Genomic DNA, 21,138 nt, shown 5'->3' on the forward strand with positions numbered 1-21,138 from the left:
GTAATCTTGTGGTGAACGCTTTGCTTAAAATTCTTAAGCAAACGCATTCGTACACGTGTGTACGAATGTGCTAGAAGGAAAACTTCTGCGGCTGCTTCGATTGATTCCAATTTGTCACGGTGACTCGTTTTCATAGGAAATGCGTCCACTCGGATTGCTGTGACTTGACGAACACGAGGTCGCTGCTACTGCACTACAGGACACGCACTGGTTGTAACAAACGCCCGTTATTAAATGCCCTCTGTTTGAAGAGAAAATCATTCTGAATAAACTGATAGTCAAACCCAAATAAGAATGCAAGCGTTCGGTTCTTGCCCGTTTTCGCGAACCGTATATACGATGGGTGCACACACTTAGATTCACTCGCCAGTTAATCGTCAGGAGTGCACCGACACATGAGCACAACATACTCGTCCTCGTTCGCTTGCAAGAACCACAAGTCGTCTGAGGCAGTGGTGAGCAAGTACGGTGTGAATGAAGGCGCGCCTGAGCGCGGGGCGCCTGTCGTCGGCGTGACGTAGTAAAGACGTAGAAAAAGAAAAGCAACTATAGCGAAAGCTTGTCCGGTGCTTGGAGCCGTGAGCGCCAAGGTCGCGAAGGAAGCGGCTTATTTGCGATGGTGCTCGACGTGTCACTTGTTATAGCGATCCTAAACCGCCTGCGTTAATAGACAGGATGCAGCTGTACACTCTATAGCATAGTATCGTATACCCTTATATAAATGCCTTTTGGTTTACCATGCGTGAACTTTTTTGTGGTGAGATGGAAGTGTGAAGGTGAAGAGAGACGGCGATAAGCAGGGCGCGCATAGCTCGCTTAGAAACCTGTCTGCCTCACGCGACGGCGATGAGGCGTTTGATCCGAGTCCAGATCGAGTCTCCTGGCTTTCTCGATAACGGGACAGGAGCTTGGTTTACGGAGATAGCGCACGTATAAAAAAAAAAAAAGAAAGAGAAAATGTCGCCACAGTTCTCGCGGCGAATGTCTTTTTGCGTTCACAGACGCTACTGTAAGTTCTGGCACCGAAAGCCATGGCTCAGGTTTTTGGGCAAGCACTCTCGGAGACGACAGGACCGGAGATAGTAGGAAATCGTGAGATCGTTTTTAAGAACGCACGCACGCGTTATTCTTACACTCTACAGACAGCCACCAAAGCTACCTCGTGTACGGCGTTAAAAACAAAGGAACAAGCACGCAACCACCGTGCTTCACGAAGCACATCGCGTCGGAGTCATCAACGCTTTTTCTGACGTCAGCTACAACTTCATTTTCGCAGTAAGTGAACTATCACCGTTAGCGGCCAACAGCCATCGCGTTTGGTTGCGCCTGCGCAAGGTAAACTGTGGCTGAAGCCCATGCAAGTGCATTACGCGGTGTTTACTAGCGTTTCTCCTATGTTCCTATGTTAGTCTGCGCTCGTATCATGTACTTCCTCTCGTCTTTCGTCCGGGTTGCGCTGCCCACCCATAGGAAAATGTCTACGCACCGCTGAAATGTAGTTTTTATACCCTGCTTCTTGAAGTAATTAAGATTCGTGGAGAGCAACCAGCGGCCATGGTGAGCAAATGATTTATAATTTTATCCACCTAACCAGGTCTCAATTTGAAACCACCCCCCCCTTTCAGTAGCGATATTTCTTCGTGAAATTTAGCAACCAATTAGCGCAGTTAGCGCGAACAATTTTTTGTTCGCGCAGGTTCTAACGCTTGAGCTACAGCCTGAATACGGCAAACCATTCGAAATTTTTAAAATCTTTAACATACATGCTCTAAAATAAAGTATTTTTGCATTGAGAGGGTGTGTAAAAATCTAGGTATAGTTACATACCAGTTATGACGTCTTTTGGCCCATTTATATCAACATTTTAGGGTAATGAGAAATGCTACGTACAATTCTTCCCCGATTTCCGCCCAGCCAGACTCAGCGTAATGGCTTTATCGGTACCTCGCAAAGCTGATTCTGTCGTGCACAGTCTCACGCACTGTCTCGTCAGTTCCATGCAACACCACGGAAGCCGTAGCCGCATTTCGAATAATAATAATAATAATAATAATAATAATAATAATAATAATAATAATAATAATAATAATAATAATAATAATAATAATAATAATAATAATAATAATAATAATAATAATAATAGAACACACATGCAGTTCATGTATCCCTGTACCTTCATGTAAGATCCTAGGATTACAGTGGTGCATCATTAAGGAACATTATAATTTTTGTTGAAATTCCGTCAAAACATAGCTCAGAGAGAAGTGATCGCGTCGTTACCGGGGAGTCCGAATTGAGGATTACTCCATCGCCCGGCAAGAGACAGTGTGACACGGCGGGCTGTCAATTTCTGCAGCACCGCACAGAACCTGCGAGACGGGAGTATTTAGCCACACACGCCCCGGCCATATTCTATCGGCGTTGAGAAGCCCTGGCTCCAAGCTCGTTTCTCAAAAGGTTCCAAACCCCACGAGGCCAACAATGTCTCTCGCGACGACGGAAGGAAGCCGCAGGCTTCGCAGAAGTTCTCCGAGTCCCGCCGCTGTATGAACGCCGCGTCGCACTGCAGAACGACGCGACAACATTGGCGGCGGCCACAATAGAAGCGAGCGTCGGCCACAACAGAAGAACAAGGTGGCGCGAGCATGTCGGCGCACCATCACTGCAGGACTGGGCTTCTCGCTGACTCGTTTCACTGCACGCGCCGGCGGTCAGGGCCTGTTGGGCTGCGGCGCTGCGGAGAAGAGCACTACGCAGGCGGCCACGGCGATGGAGAGCAGGAAAGCGGCCAGCAGGAAGCGGTCGCAGACGACGGCCACTTGGTGCCACTCCCCCCGCACCGCGTCGCGACGATCGCGTTCCGCCACGCGAAGCTCGTTCTTCTCGATCGTCTGGTACACCTGTGCAGAGTCAGCATACACTTTGCTCAGCCGACACCAATACATTACGGACCACGCAAGCTGCTTGCTGCTGGCCTACAGGAGCGCAAGAAGTCGCGCATCCGGTTATAAGTGAGGCTCTGGACAGTTAGCAGCATCGCCAGTATGTGGAACAGATGTGACCATTTCGCCATGTGTTTTCGCGGTCCGTAATTATTTTGTGGTTGATCGTTACATTTTCACACGTAACTTGCGAACCGCAGCACGAAGGTCGCAACAGACGAAATAAAGAGACAGACACAGCGCTGACCAAAATCTGCGCTTTTCCCCAAGTTAAAAATGGCAACGTTCCCAGCATGCCATTCTTCTAAAGCACGTTAATAGTTGCCTCTGAAGCTCTTTTGAGCGTTCGCAACGTCCGTCTACATCCGTCTAGACATTCTCTCGCCTGCTGTGATTTTCGTGCTGCATCTCACGAGTATGGAATGTTCAGCTTACATTTCTTTTGGAGCGAACGCACGTGCACATAAAAACGCAAATAAAAGTATGGACTAAAGCTGCGGGATGCTCACGGCGAACCGTGTTCAGTTAACGATGAGGTGGGGAAATAGAATGCTGCTCGAGGAGGTCGAGCAGCCGAGCAGAACAAAGCAATCTCCGCATTTTTCGTTGCCTTTCTGCGTCTTCATCTTATGCTACAGGCGTAGCCGTCATGAACCATGTTCCAGCCATATCTTCTGCGTGTGAAATGAGCATTTCGCTCTGTCCTTACAACGCCGGGATGCAGTCTCCACTCGTGCTCTTTATGACACCGAAGGAGCGCGACAGGAGAGTTCACTCAGCTTGTGGCTTTATATTACCCGACATCACTTGACATACTCGACTGGCGCATGCAGACAAATCATTCCCTGGGAGCTTGAAGCAGAAACGGGGACGCAGTACTCTTTAATAAATGCGAGGTTGCACTGCGCAGTTATTGCAAGACAAACACGAAGAAAACACGCTCACATACGATCGTGTGTGTGCGTTATCGTGTTTGCTTCGGTGTTTGCCTGCTGGTTGGAACATCGCAGCGCCACTTCGCATCCACGATTAAAAATGAACTATAGCCCACACGCGACCGTTCATCGCACTCCTTGACACAATTTTGTATATGGCCTGTATTTGTTATTTTTATTGTTTAATTCCTTTGATATATATTTTTAGTCCTTTCGGTATAATCTCAATCACCTCATACGAAACAGCGAGGCAAGCGTGTCTAACACGGATGACAACTCGAGATTTTCCTTAACTCTCTCTCTCGCTTCGCCTCCCGCCGGCGGTGCAGCTGTGTGCGCGTACCTTAGCGAGCACCCGCAGGAACTGCTTCTCGAACTCGTCCGAGGAGCCGTCGACCGCGGGTCCCGGCACCGGAGGCGGCGGGACCCCGCCGCCCAGCACGCTCCCGAGTCCGGCGCAGAACTCCTTGCGGTGCCGCAGCCGCGGGGAGAAGTTGTACCGCTCGATGTGGTCCAGCTCCAGCTTGTCCGAGTCTAGCGACGGACTCGGCGGCTGCAGCCGGGATGACTTGCTCGACTCGCGCGACGAGTCGTGACGCTGGTGGTGGTTCTGCGAGCCGCACGAGGAAGGACAAATTTAAAGGCAAGGAGGGTAACCAGCACACAAGAAGAAATGCAGACAGGACAAGACAGGAAGCGCCTTGTCCTGTCTGTATTTCTTCTTGTGTGCCGTCAATTTTGGCGCTTATTCTTTTGAAAGCTATGCACCAACTAGCCCCACAACGTGTTTTAATGCAGGGTAACCAGGACCGAGTCCTGTTATGACTACCCTGCACGGGGGAAGGGGAGGAAAACATTGAGAGAAAAAGACCGGCGTCGATGTTGCCGACATGGTGAAAATTCTCGGCGCTGTATCACGGACGGTCCTGTTGCCTTCGGAAATTGCAGCAGCGCTTTTGCGGCCTTCCGCAGCTGTGATATGCGCGACAATGGTCCAACTGTCTTGTCCAACGGGGAACGTATTCCGTCTAGGTGTTTAACAACTGTATACTGGCAAGCGCAGTTCCGAGACGGGACAGAAGATAGACAGAAAAGCACAGGACAAGCGCTAGCTCGCCACTAAATTCTATTCTGAAAATCAAGCCAACCAATGCGTCATATGAAGAAGAGTATAGATTGCAGCATCATTTCTAAAAACTGCTTTTCTTTGCTCCGCAAAGCAACCGACGTATATGTCGCTAATACAGGCACCCTTTTTGTTTCTAATATGATATGCCTCCATGATTTCCCTGGCCAAAGCACTGCCACTCCTGCTCAGAATTCGAATACCGGAAATAATTTGGAAGAATTCGAAAGAATCAGGAAGAATTCAGACTACCGTCTAGGTGATTTACAGTGGTGCAAAAGGCAAGTCTTTCATTTGCAAGGAACCGGCACAGAAGACGTCATACAGTTTCTTCGCGCTCACAGGCGTTGCATTCAACGTTATCGGTCATTCCAACAAAGAATGCGCATGCTTTGGAGAATGCGGGAGGGGCTAAGTGAAGCCTAACTCGTGGCGCGAACGTGTACACGCGGATGGTCAAACTTACTGCGCTTCACGGCACGGCCGGTGAACACTTGCATACTGTACAGGACGACACGCGCACTGCAGCGATAATAAAATTTGCCGTTCTTCAGTCACATTCCTTAGTTTCACATGACCTTACGAATATGGCTGTCATCACTCATGTCATGTGATATAGCGGCCTACATACTAGCGGATCGGCATACCCCTGGTAAAACAGATGTATGCTGGGAGTGATCATAATTATCGCGTGTCAGTAGACATTGTAGCCTATGAGTCATTGATGGAAGAAAAAAAAAATTTGGCAGCTCCTTTGAACGCTTTACTAGAAGGCCAGAAAACGCCATTCCATAAAAAATTAAAAGCTGACGGCTCTCGGTGTCTGTCCCTGCGTTTATGAGGAAACCACTAAAATACAGCGCGTTCGTTCAGCCTCTCCGACTCACTTAAGCTCACGTACCTAATGCTCTTCATGAGCGTATGTATGCTGCTAGAGGCACATACTAAAGTGAGCGGTATGCGTTTCGCGTAGACGCTCAGTGAACCAAGTCACGTGTGTGGCGAATCATTTCACCCAAAAACTAAGAGGCCTGATGCGCCTCATAATGTTAAAACATGTGCTCAATGACATTCTTTTGGATGTGTTACTAACGTTTCGGAGTGAAAATCTTTTGCGCCTACTTTCATGTCTATACACAGTGATCATGCACTGGCGACACTGTGGCCGACGATCCTCGCGCATTTTTGTCATATGCCGCCTCGCCTTCGATGTGAGACACACAGTCCACTCGATGGACTCGTCTTGACGCCCGCTCAGGTCCACCTTCTCACGAAACGACCGGTTTAAATTCTGGGGCTTCATGGGTCAAAACCACGACATGATTATGAGGCACACCATAGTGGGGAACTTTGGTTTAATCTTGGCCACCAGGGGTTCTTTAACATGCACCCAATGCAGGGTACACGAGCGTCTATTGCATTTCGCCCTCCAGCGAAATGCGGCCGCCGCGGCCGGGATTTGATCTGCACCTTCCCCTCCCCCCCATCCTCCACAAACACACACATCAACACCCACTTCAACACCCACATCAACGCCCACCTCAACCCATACACACGCACACGCACTTATACACACACATACACACCCGCACACATACACTCACACACACGCACCCACACACACCCTCTTACACAGACCCCCACACTTCCCCCCCACACACACACTTACACCCCCGACCTCCCACACACCCACACACACTTACCCCCCCCCCCCTCCCCGCACACACACACACACGCCCGCACCCACCCATCCATCGACACACACCCACACACATACACACCTTTCGTTCGTCGCCGCTAGGTCCGCAGCAGCCGAGCAGCAGCAGCCGGGCCAGAAATCCCAGCACGAGCCGGCGCAATCCGCGCGGTACCTCGGCGCCCCGGGATCCCCGGTGGTGCAGGCTGAGCGTCACCACACTCAGCGCCGTCGTGCACGCCACCACGCACGTGCTGAGGCCGTAGTACACGCCTGCGCAGACGCCGCATGCAAAAGTGACGCGCGCTCTCAAACTCACGTCACAAAGTTGTAGAGTTCTGGCGAGCTTTTTGGTTTCGCCGATGTTCTATGACATTTTTCATAAACAAGAATTCTTTTCGCAGCAAAAGCAGACCAGTGTCCTCCGGCAACTGCAGCAGCGCAGATCTAGATTTCTGTGGTGGGGCTTCTTTGGAAACGTTGAGGTCTACCGGCCTACATGATAGACACTGAGAGCACAGCGGGCTACCACATAGATTGTGTTATCTATTGATGCTCTTCGTGCTTGCCTTCTTATTATTTCTCGTTTTATTCAATTCACCGATCAGACATTCTGCCTTGCATCAGCTAACCAGCCCACCTGAAACAAATCCTACATTTAATATATGTCTTTGTGAACTCCTGCCTTATACATACATTTTTATGTGACTGCCCTCCCGTTACAAAGCATCCAACTCGAATGCGCATTGGTTAATGTTCCTGTCTGCTCCTGGTCCGGTTTAACTGAAGCGACCATGAACTCTCTCTCTCTCTCTCTCTCTCTCTCTCTCTCTCTCTCTCTCTCTATATATATATATATATATATATATATATATATATATATATATATATATATATATATATATATATATATATATATTCCCTCAATCCAGTGACCGGCTCCCCGCACTTCATAAACATACTTTCTTCCACTTTGACACTCCTGATGCTAACGCATTAAATATTATGCTGTATATTACGGATGTATCCATGTATATTTTGCAACTTGTCAGTGCAAGTTCAACGAAACGTGGCAACGTGCGCCACGGCGACGCCGAGCATCGGTCGCGCGCACTCACTGAGTAAGGGCACCGAGGCGGCGGGGGGCAGGCTGTCGCGCACCACGACCAGGAAGACGGCCAGGCAGAGCAGCGTGTTGATGCCCAGCGTCACCTTTTCCCCGGACTCGCAGGGCACCAGGAAGCCCAGCAGGGCCAGCGCGTTCACCACCACGCACGGCAGCACCAGGTGCAGGAGCTGCGATCCGGGCCGCCGGCGAAGCCGCAGGGTGTACGTGACGCCCCGGTATTGAGGGGCCGCCGTGGCAGCTACGCCGTCGCCCTCTTCGCCCGCAGCGGTGGACGCCGCCGCAGTCGACGCGGACGCGTCAGGGGGCGGGTGCACCTGCTGGGCGACGGTCATCTCGAGCAGCTCGAACTCGCCGTGCCTGAGAAAGCGGCCCAGGCCGTCCGTGGTCTGGGCCGGCTCCAGTTCCACCTGCGCGAGAGAGGAAGTTAGTTATAGAAGGCCCAAAGTACTTGACTGTACGTGTTAAAGTGAGACGCGCTAGTGAGCCACAACGATGTAAGGACGCAAACTGCACATGGACAAGCGGGAACTGAGAACTGCGGATGCAACCGACAAGTCTACGGGCGTTATGTATTCTTGAGAAAACGCATCCTTCTCTTGGAGAGACGAAATAGAGAGAAAAGACTCCAAAGTCAGCCGCCTGCCTCCCGTATGCTGTAGCTGAGAGGTATAGGGAATTAAGTACGGTAGGAAAAAATAATAGACAAAATAAAAGGTGGATATATGGAGAGAGAAAGAGAAAGTAGATGGAGACCGACCGACCGACCGACCCACCGACCGACCGACAGACAGACAGACAGACAGACATACATACATACAGACAGACAGACAGACAGACAGACAGACAGACAGACAGACAGACAGACAGACAGACAGACAGACAGACGGACGGACGGACGGACGGACGGACGGACGGACAGACGATGGTTGTGTGCATCGACGCGATGTAACTTATTCGGGTAACGGGCGGCGACTGACGTGGCGAAAAAAAGTATCCCTTCTTTGTTTCTGCCCATGCAGGATGAAAGAAACATGCACAGACATAGAAGTCACAGAAATGAGCCGCGTCTCTTATCTGTGTGCGGAGTACGACATCAACAAATGACGATGAACCCAACTAACTGGGCGAAGTATGAGCAAAATAATTGGTTCGAGTCACTCGCAATTCCAGCAACCCCTGTGGCTGCTAGGTTTTTTGTCAGCCAAGGTAGCTTTGTGCCAATACAGGAACTGTTCTCTTACAGCCTGCTGTAATTATCGGTCTACATAAATAACTACAACTGTCAGCATCCTGTTATGTCTGCTCTGACGTCCCCTCGGGAGGGGATCACACGTGGTGCGGAACGAAAGACGTGCCTGCTGCGAGTCGTACGTCCAGGAGACGAACTGCAGTTCGCAGAGGTGCACGTCGAATGGGAAGTAGTGCAAGTCCAGGCGGCAGGCGCTCGACAACACCGCCTGCACCGGGAACAGCACCTCGCCCGTCCAGCGCACGATCACGTTGCTGCCCAGGTGGCCCGCGTGGTAGTCGCCGCGTGCGCTGTGAGAGAACGCCAAAGTACAGCTGAGGCGCATGAGAAACCAACGCTCATGCGCTATGGCTGTCTAAAAAAAAGAAAGAAAAGGAAAAAAAAACTGCCACCATGCGCGTTCCAGAGCGGTACCGGACAGCAGCCGTACCGGACATTTGTCGCGCTGTAGCTTTAAACAACCTGATCATTTTTCTTCGGGGAAGAAAACTAATTCGGCTGAATCATTCGCCCTTGACTTTACCCGAGGCCCAGTGGTGGAGTTAGTTCCCTGTGACCGACTTTGTCCTTGCTCAACGATAACTCGCGCTGCATAAGCCTTCGTTACTTTGTTATAAGCGAGGCTTGGCCAACTGTGTACATGCTTGGTGCGGTCACTTCGTAGTACCTATACAACGTCTGTTACCTACCAACAGGCGCGTGCGCCACTTGCTTATTGCTTCGTCTTTTCTTTATAGAAGCTTCGTTCTGCAGCGGCAAAGTTATAAAACACCACACCTTAGGAAGTTCGACAGGTGCGGCGCACGGGGATTAGCACTAATTCTGGCATTCTAACGCGATAGCGTTAAACAGCCCGGGTCGCAGAAAGTCCGGCGTCGGCGTTCCGCGCACGGCGTCGGACATCGTTTCGGCAAAACATATTTTCGTACCACACATATCCAGGCCCTCCATGTGACGCAAAAGATTTACTGAAATAATTTAATTTCGCAAGTTAAAATATCTGGAAAATCGTAAACTACGACTTACACACAACCTACGGACATGATAGATCTCGGACTGTAATTTGAATATACGAGAAAACATAATTCTGTTACGCGAAAATTCGAAGAAACCCCCTTTTCCAGCGTTTGTACAGTTCACAGATCGGCCGCTGCGTCCACTATTGGCGCGCGCCGGCGCGTCAGTATCTCGGGGGCCACGGAGCGGCACGCCGGGTTCCTTGCAATACTTCCAGATGGCGCTCGCCTCCGCCGCATCGCGGCCCGCGCAAGAGGCCGCGTTTTTACCACAACGCCCGCCTTCGTGCATATCGTTCGCGGCCAGCGTTTCCCGGTAAACATTACGGTTACGTACGCTACATTTGCCGGAAAGCGTCAGAAGCAGTCAGGGATCTTTGAATGCTATCGCGTTCCACTCTTAAAGGCGAAGCTTAAGCGTCCTCAAAATTTTAAGTGCCCCAACGACAATATGATTATGAGGCACGCCATAGTGTAGGGCTCCGAGATAATGTTGACCACCTGGGTTTATTTACCGACACAGAGTGCGCGTTACACGAAGGATTTTGTATTTCACCTCCATCAGAATGCAGCCGGGTGCGGCCGCACTCGAACCCGCGACCTCATACTCATCGGTGTAAGGCCATATCTATTGAGCTACCGCGGTGGGTCTGTACAGCGATACGAGCGCTATCGCTTTGTGGATCACTTTTTACGCGACAAAAACCACAAAAGCCTACACTAGCTATACGAAATTCCTACTTTCGCCCGTCATTCACACCAAACAAGCTATTTTTGGACGAAACTTAAATAAAGAAAATAAGGGTTCGCTAATTTGTGAGAGCGGAACTAATCCTTCGGGTCATGAGGTCACTAACGGGATCAGGCGGATCAAACTAGATGGAGGCGAAATGCGGTGGAGTCAGCGCATAGTAATTGTGCGGATCGTTAAAGAGCTCTGCTCGTCGCATGGATTAATGACAGAGTGCTACACAATGTGTTTCTGACGTGGCTGCGTTGAAACTTGAATTTCAAGAGATAATCTCCTCCGATACTTAATTGCATTAAAACATAATTACGGGCGCGGATGCAGTTAATTACCCAAAGAAGCCCAGTATGTTTGTGACTATGTGCATGTCTATCCCCGCACGGCAGAAGGAGACCCTCTGGCGCAGAGATTGCCGGCATGACCCTGGAAAGCTAGATCAGCGCGCAGTTTGCATCCTCCTCCTCCTCCTCCTACAGTAGCTTTCAGCCTCCTGCCAGAGTAATCATAGTCGTCAATTTGAATTATTGGCAATAAACCGTGGAATCTTCGGTTTGCAAAAGAGACGGATAAATGAAGCTAACTAGTATTAGAGGATGATTCCACTTAACGTAACAGCGCAAGCATATCCAGTAAACAGTGGTCAATAAATTATCACATCATTACAACAAGCGTACATCAGCCTGTTCGACTAGTACTGCTAAGGAAGCGCTATCTGCGATGAGACGAATACTTACGCAGAAAACAAGCGTAAAAGACGCGCTGCATGTAGCATTGAAATTGCTTCTTACGCGACCACGCATAAACTCGCTTGAAGTGGACAACGTTAAGTTTACTGGCTGAATAACTCACTCACTCACTCACTCACTCACTCACTCACTCACTCACTCACTCACTCACTCACTCACTCACTCACTCACTCACTCACTCACTCACTCACTCACTCACTCACTCACTCACTCACTCACTCACTCACTCACTCACTCACTCACTCACTCACTCACTCACTCACTCACTCACTCACTCACTCACTCACTCACTCACTCACTCACTCACTCACTCACTCACCAGATCGCCGACATCTTGATTGCTATACATGCGAATCGAACAGGAGCCCTCTAGAACTGAAAACACGCTGTCATGCAGCAGCACACAAGAAAGCGCGTAAGGGGCATAACAGACATTTCCGAGTGCTCTCTCGCTACAGGGCCCTGACTGCCCGAATACGTTCTGTAGTCCTACTTGTTGTAGAGGACCAGGTCCGGCTTCCAGACTTGCCCAGATGGAATGCGCAGCACGCCAATGCCCCCGAAGTCTGATGCATTCCACTTGAGGTGAGCATCCGTCCAGCGCTGCGAGCACAGAAGATGAATTCTTGCGATATGTTGACAAAGACATGACATATGACAGCAGTGACCAAGGCACTAATCAAAGCTCTCGTCTCAATAGCAAATTCTGAAAGCTGGCTTTATTGCATAGATAGTCATAGTACGGTGAAGACAGCTTCGAGCTCCATGAGCAGTGAGGAATTCAAGATGGCGGTATATATACCGCACAACATGTAGAATCTTTCTGAATTACCTTCGGTTGGCTAATTGACTAAATGTCTGACGGGTTCTGACGTCAAAAAAGCAGGACAGAGTTTATGAGAGACGCGAGGCTAACATTGTGAGGCTATCATTTATGCGAGAAACCGACAGAAAGGACAAGCAACGGCAGTGTCAATTGATCTATGCCATGGAAATATGTAGGTGTGAGGACATAATGGTTGGAAATGACGAAATAACACTTCTTGTGTCCTGTGTGTATTACTGTATAGTACTTTTCTGCATTGTTACTATGTTTGACACCGTGCTATTTTACACTATGCTGTAATATAACATGCTTTAGTACACCATACCAACTAAAAAAAAAAAGAAAGAAAGAAAGGAAAACGTGGCGTGCCACTCTTGTTGCTGGAGGCCTTCCCATGCATTCTTAATTCCGTTTTCAAAGCGTTTTCTTGAGAGAGTCAAACATGAAACACGCATTTAGTCTGACACAAGGAACCATCACTTCGTCTATTCTTGAGCGCACAGCGCCCTGCGTATTAAGCGTTATACTTCACTAAGCCACATTATTCAACACTGAGCTGTTACACTTCGTTATGTTGCTTGCTGATAGTTCTATGCTACATATCACTACTCTGCATGACGTCAAAATCTTATTTCTTAAAAATAAACTATGTGCGATTCTTCTATGCTGTCATGTTTCAACCGTAAATTCTACATTATACTCGGACACCGAGCACCATTATCGTACTGTTTAAGACTTAAGCTCTGTATGCGACGTTTCGTCTTTTCCACAGGGACGTGGCGACTACTTCTATATACTATGACCGCTTTCGCGTTCCTGGTTTAAAAAGGGGCCATAAGTTTCGTCTGACGAGAGAATGCTTAACCTTCACTAGGAATGAAGCGTTCTGTAAACAACTGTTTCTTTTTTAAGTCTCTACGCGAGCAAATAAAGAAAGACGCTTAGAAGTCTGTATATTAAAGCTAAACAACGGTGAATAGAGGCGGGTACTAAATCATAACAACGGCAACAACACATATTTCGCCGTAGAAAGCAAGCTGCCTGGGTGCTGAGCCAGGAAGTGCGGCGCCTGCACGCAAAATTGCCATCAGCACAAAATTACGTGTATATATCGCCTTTCGCAGGGTGCGCATGTTTCAACGATATCAGTAGTAAAAGGAGGGAGCACAACATTAGGGGAAGAGGAAAAAGAAAATAAGGGTGATATCGTGGGTATCAACCAACCTGCGTCAGCCTGCAGTTCGTCGAGATTGTCTGGCTTTTCTCGTCCTGCAAGCGAAGAGAAAAAAAGACACCAGGAAATGATATACAGAAGAACAGGAGTGAGTACAGAGGCAGGCAAGAGTCTACAGTTAACAATCAGGCACTTCATCACAGAAATTACGCCGCGATAAACTGGCTCTCTTTTTCTTTTTTTTTTCTTTGTTCGAATCCCGTTCGTGCCCGACAGAGGTCTCGTTCGCCAAACCGGGAAGCGCGGTTGCCCATGGGATAAAGCTCAAAAAAGAAAGAAGGAAATATAAAGAGTAGGGACCGCGTAAGGAGGTAATCAGATAGAGAGAGCGCACGAAGCAGCATAATCCAAGAGGCGATGTTTACATATGTGCGTGTTTTTCGCGGCAACGCAGAATCGCGCGCCCAGTTTAATTATACGTCGGGACGCGGCGCGTGCTCGCACGGGAAGAGTGCAACAGACAAACGAACCCTGTAATGAGTCGCGCGTGTAATTAGCGGCATATCGATGGCGGCAGTCGGATTATAAGAGGTTCTCGAGGCGCACGAGGGGGGTGGGGGAAGAAGCGCGAACTAGTTGGGAGGACGCAAGTGGTGCCGTTTCGCGTGATCAAGTGGAATACGGCCGTTTTGCAGGTAAAGAAAGAAGCGAAAGACACAGACAGACAGCGGCAGCGGGGGAAAGAGAAAGAGAGAGAGGGACGTTGCTTTGCTTCGAGAAGCACGCGTGCGGTCCGCACGCATCTTTGTGCGAAGCGCGGCAAGAGCAGCATCCTCGTGGTCGTCGAGAGAGCGGGAAGGATGCAACAGTGACGTGCCATATATACGCGCCTCTCGCGTGCCCGTTCTCGTGGACCGCGGCGCGGTGGCGGCGGCCTTTCGGGTTTCTCCCTGCTCGTTATGGTTGCCGTTTACGTTGTTGCGCAACAGCAATGCCGAGTGCTCTTTGTCCGCGCACGAACTACTGCGGCGCTAGCACGCGCATCTCTGTGTTGAGATATGCTCCTTCTCAATGTGTTTCAGTTCCCCATCTTTCTCCTTCTTATTTTTGTTTTTTTGATGATTTCTGTCTATTCTCTTCGGAGCAGCGTCGCGGAGACTGAAACTCAGGTCGTTCATTAGGCACGCGCTTTCTTTTACCCCCCTCTCCCCTCTCTCCTATTCGCTACTCTGCACGCCCCCTCACCATCGCATCCACTGCGCTCTTCCATAGGTGTAGCGAGGAACTAGAAGAAAGATGGCGCCCCGGCACGTGTTTCGACAAGAAAAACGACTTCCAGTTTCGCCGAGCGAGCGGGATCGTATTTGCGCGTGCGGGGCTCAGGCGGTGGCGGATCGAGGCGCCTTTGCGCGAGGTGTATGCTGTATACAGCAGACGTACAACCGCGTGCGGCGCGCCATCTTGCGGTGCGCGAAATGCGGTAAACGATGAATTATTGAGGAACAGTTTCATCTGCTCCTGTACATTGCAACTTTTTTTGTCCCATGCCGCCCATCTTTGTTTGTTGGTCGTCTGCGGGAAGCGAGGGGCTCGCCGCGTGGCTCTGAAACCGGGGATGAACAGGGGACCGTCTCCCTCTCTCATACGGCGCTATCCTCTTTGCCCCACTTTGCTCTGAAAGGACTCGCCCACAGCCAAATTTAAGCTTCTTTCTTCTTTAACTCGATGGGAAAGCGACGGTTTACGCAGGAAGGTACCTGCAGAAGATACGAAAAGCGAATACGCGTTTGTAAAAACCCGCGCGTAGCATTCCCCCCCCCCCCCCCCCGCCATCTTGATTCCAGTTTTTGCCACTCGCTCTCGCTTTTTACGGGTTAAAACGATAAGACACGAGCCACGCTTGTTCAGGAACTCCGGGTGATCAATTTTCCGGAGACAGGTTGAGCGTTGTGAAGCGGGGTTTTTGGGTAATCGGTTCCTTGAAGCTGTCGACCTCAGTGCGTCGTTGTTCTTTCTTTCTGGGTTCTTATTTTAATTTGTCTATCTATAAGTTACGGTTAAATTAGAAGACGCCTCGTCTGCATAGTTTGAAGTAGTACTGACATGCATGGGGACGTTTTTTTTTGTTTTACATTATGCGAAAGTAACGGTGCACAAGTGTGATGCTCGATTGAAGGACTTAAGCTTTTTAACTTGTGTTGACGAATGAACTTATTTGTAGTCTCTATATATGCCGCGTGTCGTCTTATTTTCGTTCAGTGCCAAAAATGAGTGACTTGAAGCTTTCTAAGCCTTGTTCCCATTTTTTTGTACAATGCTTCAAATTTCATTGCTTAATGATGTAAAAAAATGATGAAAAATCAGTTAGGCCGAATGGCAAGAACATTACTGTGTACGATACAAACCGCGATTTGATTTTGGTTATTTGTTGCTTAGATCTTTATACTTCTTATTTAGACTTTATTTTGCAAGTGCATTGAGGTGTTTGTATACGATAACTAGTCTTTTTCTTCATGTATAAAAAGTAGGGCATATACAATTTACTTGTTGGAATGTACATTAGGCGACGCATTCTTGAAATGTTCCAATTAAGTGCTGTGCGACGACACCCTTAACGCGCAAAATTTCCTTGATTTACAACTACGCGCAAGTAATGGTTCACGTTTCTCTCCCATCGCAGAAGTTGTGTGTCATTATAGGCTTCACGACAACGGGAGTTCAACTGTTCGTGTTCTGCCCCACGTTTTGCAGCATAGAGGATACGCGCCTTCCCGGCATTACGCTTATTTTTGGATTTGAGAATGTGCTTTTGTCCCCGCGACAGCTAATGCAAATGCCAGGCACTTCCACGACGCGGGTTTATTTTTATATGCTTAGCCTTACTTGTACTCTCCTTACCATTCAATCACGCGACCGCGGAGACCCGCAGCAGGGGACCCACGTGACTGTGAAATATACAGTCTCCTAGATCAGCCCAGTTTACTATAGGTGATGTCCAAATCCCCGCATCAGTAACGGCTCCCTCTGGGTCAGAGAATCAGATCTCTAAGCCCACGCCTTTGCTGACTGCATGCAGCAGAAGAGGTTGCTGTGCCGGAAATACATGCTGGTGGTGGTGGGGTGTAGCAACAGGCATGTTTACCCTGGCGATCAAGGCCGGCAATTGCTCCGTACGCATGCAGAAGGTCCCTTCTTTTTGCAGGTTTTCCAGAAGAGCGTGCCTTTCATGTTGGTATTTCGGGCACGACCACAGAAAATGTTCAATGTTTCCAGTCTCGTCGCATGCCTTACAGTTCGGAAAATTGACACGGGACCTCTTAAACAACCGTGCTGGTGTATGAGCAGGTCCAGTTCTTATTTTATGCCGAAGGGAGGCTTCCACTCGACCAAATCTCTAGGTTACTCAGGACATATGCGGCTGACACCAAGTAACCCAAAGTGATTTCGAATGTCAGATGTTTAAACTTGACTACTCTTTGGGGCCTTGACTTTAGGAGGATGATAGAGCGCCGCGTATGCAAGAGGCTTTTTCATTGCCCGAAATACCGATGTGTGATGGTATACACTGAAACTTTTCTGTGTAGCCTTTGTTGCCGAGTTCTTTCACAAAGGCTAGTGATTTTCGCGGAAACTTGATAGACGGTACACCACGATAGAGTTGTTGCAATGCAGCCTTTGAGTCCGTACGAAGAACCACATTCTGTGGAACCAAAGTCATAAGTTTGAGCAGAGCAGCAGCTATTGCCACGTATTCGGCAATTGTCGACGAGGTTGTACAGTCCAGATGGCCAGACCACGCATATCTCAGGGCGGGAATATAGAATGCAACTGCGCAGCGGTCTTCGTCTACTTCGACACGCCCGTCTGTGTACACTTGAATGGGATTCGGGTAAGTCGTGGTGAAATGTTCCAGACTTTGCTTCTGCAGATGGAATGCAGTTCTTTGACTGTAAGCATGGTACATTTAGGTTTCATGTATTATCTTCGAATGTCCAGGGCAGATCTACCTTTTTCGTCTGTCTCGAACAGCGCAATCCTAAGTCTCGAAGCGTGTTCAGTGCTGCATAAAAATGTGAGCGCGGCCTGTTACATATACATCTTAAGAGGGTTTTACCGGACGAAGACTCACTTAAACGTAGTTTCTGGGTCGTGAGAATCTGGGAAGCTTGAAGTCGCAGAGGGCGTAACTTAGCTCCGTAGAGAACTTTTAGAGCGATAGCTCTACTGCTCCAGGTACAAATACAGAAAACGCCTGGTTCCGTAAATCTGACCTTCAAGGTCAGCAAAGGTCAAAATGGGACGCCGAGAGCGCCGACGGCGCCGAGCAGCGCCCGTGAGTTTTCCGTTCATCCCGCCTCGTCCGCCATCCAGGGGGCGACACCTGCGACGCTACTGGCCCGCTCCTCACGCCAGCCTCCTGAGAAGCCTTCAGTGCAGTGGTAAACCCCATGCTATCGCTTTCGATGCTTCGTCTTCGGGTAAAACTGACCATTTTTTTCTTGTTCGAAGCCGGCTGAAGGACTCCCAGACACAGTCGAATACACTTTCTGTCTAAGACTCCTAAGCGTTCGTGTTGACAACCTGAGGGTGACAAAAGAGCTAGCTGGTATATGATCCGACTGGTAATCGGCGCTGCACGTAACTGTAGCATCGACGTCGGGTAGTTGCCACAGCGTAGGCCAGCGACATCGCTTGAGTATACGTGCAGCCCCTGTGACGATGACATCACAACGTGGTCAACAGCGCGGCGCCAGAGTAGCCTGTGGTCCAAGGTAATGACGAGAAATCGGATGTTGGTGACCTGTCGAATCTGGTATCCGTCCAAATTCAGCCTCAAGTGTGTAGATTTTCTTTTAATTGCAGGAAATAGTATGAATGATGATTTCTCTGCTGACAGTGATAGACTAAGCGTTGCCAAGTGGCCTTGAATGACATTTATTGCTCCCTATGCAGGCAGCTGGAGACCCATGTGCAGATGTCGTCGGCACATATAGACATCTTGACTGGTGCTCGATGGTTTGGTATGCATGGAACTAGCCATGGCGGTGTTAAATAATAAGGGAGATAAAGCGCTCTCCTGTGAAACTTACCTATTTCATCAATCAAAGTGTCGCGAAGACAAAGTTTATTGCGGCGATCATTGAGAAACGTATGTATGAAGTGCGAGAGATTTCTTGTCACGCCTATTTATTTATTTATTTATTTATTTATTTATTTATTTATTTATTTATTTATTATATATTTATTTATTTATTTATTTATTTATTTATTTATTTCATGTACCCTCAGGGCCATTGGCATTGGAGAGGGGAGTGGTTGCAGGTGTACAAAACAAGAAAAATAGGAAATTTGATACAAGGAATAGGAGTATTGCAATAAAAAAATAAGAAGTATTGCAATAGAAACAGGTGTGTCTACTCATACAATATTAGCTAAGGCGTTCTTGAAAAGCTGGTAATCTTTGATGGTTGCTGTCAGTGCGGGCAGGTGATTCCACTCTGCTGCTGTACGAGGTATTAATGACTGAAAGAAAGCGTTAGTTCTGCAAAATGGGACACCGACCTTGTAGGCATGATCCAATCGCGATAAGTGACGTGGGGGAGGGATTAATTCGCTACGCAAGTGTGGATGATAAAACATCTTATGGAACAGACAGATACGAAACGCTTTACGACATGAGGCTAGGGATGGTAAATTAAGGCTTGATTTCACTGAAGATATGCTAGCGGTCCTGTTATAGTTGGAATGAATGAAGCGAACTGAGTTATTTTGGACCATTTCTAGTGAATGTGTTAGGTTTTCATGATGAGGGTGCCAGATGCATGCGGCGTATTCTAGTTTCGGACGCATTAACGTTTTGTACAACAGCTGTTTGAGGGATGAGGCCGCTTCAGAAAAGTTGCGGCGGATGTAACCAAGCATACGATTAGCATTTTTAATTATGTATGTGATATGTAGAGACCAAGTGAGAGTGGTAGTGATGCGTACACCAAGGTACTTGTACGAGCCTACCGATTCCAAGAGGACATTATCTAAGAAATAAGTGGGGATACTGTTGCTAGTTCTAGATACACGAAGAGATTTACATTTTGTGATGTTAAGTTCCATTAGCCATGTTTTACAACACAATGAAATAGCGTTCAGGTCAGACTGAAGAGCGGTTACATCGTCACTGCTTGTTAATTCTCGGAAAATTACACAATCATCCGCAAATAAATGGATATGAAAGGAAACAGAAGAAGGCAAATCGTTGATGTAAATTAGAAAAAGAAGAGGCCCGAGGAAGGAGCCTTGTGGGACGCGGGAATGAACAGGGTTTGAGTGAGAGTTAAGATTATTAGCTGACACGTATTGAGAATGGTTATTAAGGAAACACTCAATCCAAGCAAGAAGTTTGGGGTCTATGTTCATTAGCTGTAGTTTGTGAAGTAGCAGTTTGTTACAGATTTTATCGAAGGCATTGTAATAGTCAAGGAAAATGCAATCTGCCATTAGACGAGTATCAAGAATTACGTTTAGCTTATGTATGGAGGAAGCCAGCTGCGTTGAACAAGAATATATTTTTCGAAAGCCATGCTGTGAACTTGAAAAAAATGAGTTTGACTGAAGAAAGCTAGCAAGCTGTGAATATAGGATATGTTCTAATATTTTGCATGGGATACTGGTTAGTGAAATAGGCCGGTTATTGAGAGGAGAATGCTTGTCACCTGATTTATAAAGTGGAATCACCTTACCGACTTTCCAATCAAGGGGCAGGTATCCTGTGCCACGCGATTGTTTAAAAAGTTTTGCTAGTAAAATAGATGAATAAACAATAATGCTGTGCAAAAATTTCACGGAAATTAGGTCATGGCCAGGAGCAGAGGAGAGGCGCAACGATTTAATCACGGTTTCGACGCCACATGGTTCAATTGTAATTGGAAACACAGTGTGTGGGGAAACATTGCAGGTTACAGAAAAGTTTTGGATAAATGTTTCATTGAAGACGGACGCGATATGATCACAGGGTATGGCATTCCCGGAGTTATCTACAAGAATTATGGTGTCGTTATCTTTTTGGTTAATAACGCGCCAGAATTTCTTGGTATCATTTGGTAACATGGATGGCAGCGTGTGGCATAAAAAATTATTTCTGGCGTTTCTTAGCGCTGATACATATTCGCTTGAAGCCAATCGGTAGGCACTCCAACAAGCTTCACTCGAGGGAAACTTTGCTGACCTGTACAATCGACTCTTTTTATTTGATAAGCCTCTTATGTGAACATTATACCAGGGAGCGTCTGGTTTGTTAGTTACGATGCGAATGGGAATGTACTTGTTGGTTAGGTAAGTAACTCTTTCTACGAAGATAGCCCAGTTAGTTTCTACTGTACGACTGTCGAAGTCCTGGAGGAAAACATCAAGGAATGAACATACTTCTCTATTAATCGCGTCAAAGTCTGCTTTATTGTAATTACGGATTGTCGCAGGTCTTTTGACATATTTTGGTTGTGCGAGATCTAAGTGAAAAAAAGAGTAAAGAGTGGTCGCTCATTCCTGGAACGTGAGTGA

At 48.1% G+C, this 21,138-nt stretch overlaps 1 protein-coding gene across 1 annotated transcript in view; it reads right to left on the reverse strand.

Annotated features, from left to right (window-relative positions):
- Positions 1 to 2,071: 2,071 nt before the first annotated feature.
- Positions 2,072 to 21,138, reverse strand: part of LOC142582712 (neuronal acetylcholine receptor subunit alpha-10-like) — a 62,255-nt gene continuing 43,188 nt past the window's right edge. Inside the window, exons 3-9 of the mRNA XM_075692676.1 lie at positions 13,638 to 13,682; positions 12,081 to 12,190; positions 9,184 to 9,367; positions 7,818 to 8,235; positions 6,785 to 6,972; positions 4,221 to 4,487; positions 2,072 to 2,900 (exon numbers count right to left, since the gene is read on the reverse strand). Coding sequence (XP_075548791.1) covers positions 2,712 to 2,900; positions 4,221 to 4,487; positions 6,785 to 6,972; positions 7,818 to 8,235; positions 9,184 to 9,367; positions 12,081 to 12,190; positions 13,638 to 13,682 — 1,401 coding nt within the window. The 3' untranslated portion in view covers positions 2,072 to 2,711. The remainder of the gene's footprint in view (positions 2,901 to 4,220; positions 4,488 to 6,784; positions 6,973 to 7,817; positions 8,236 to 9,183; positions 9,368 to 12,080; positions 12,191 to 13,637; positions 13,683 to 21,138) is intronic.

Source organism: Dermacentor variabilis, chromosome 5, assembly GCF_050947875.1.
Source record: "Dermacentor variabilis isolate Ectoservices chromosome 5, ASM5094787v1, whole genome shotgun sequence".
NCBI classification, from domain to species: Eukaryota; Metazoa; Arthropoda; class Arachnida; order Ixodida; family Ixodidae; genus Dermacentor; species Dermacentor variabilis.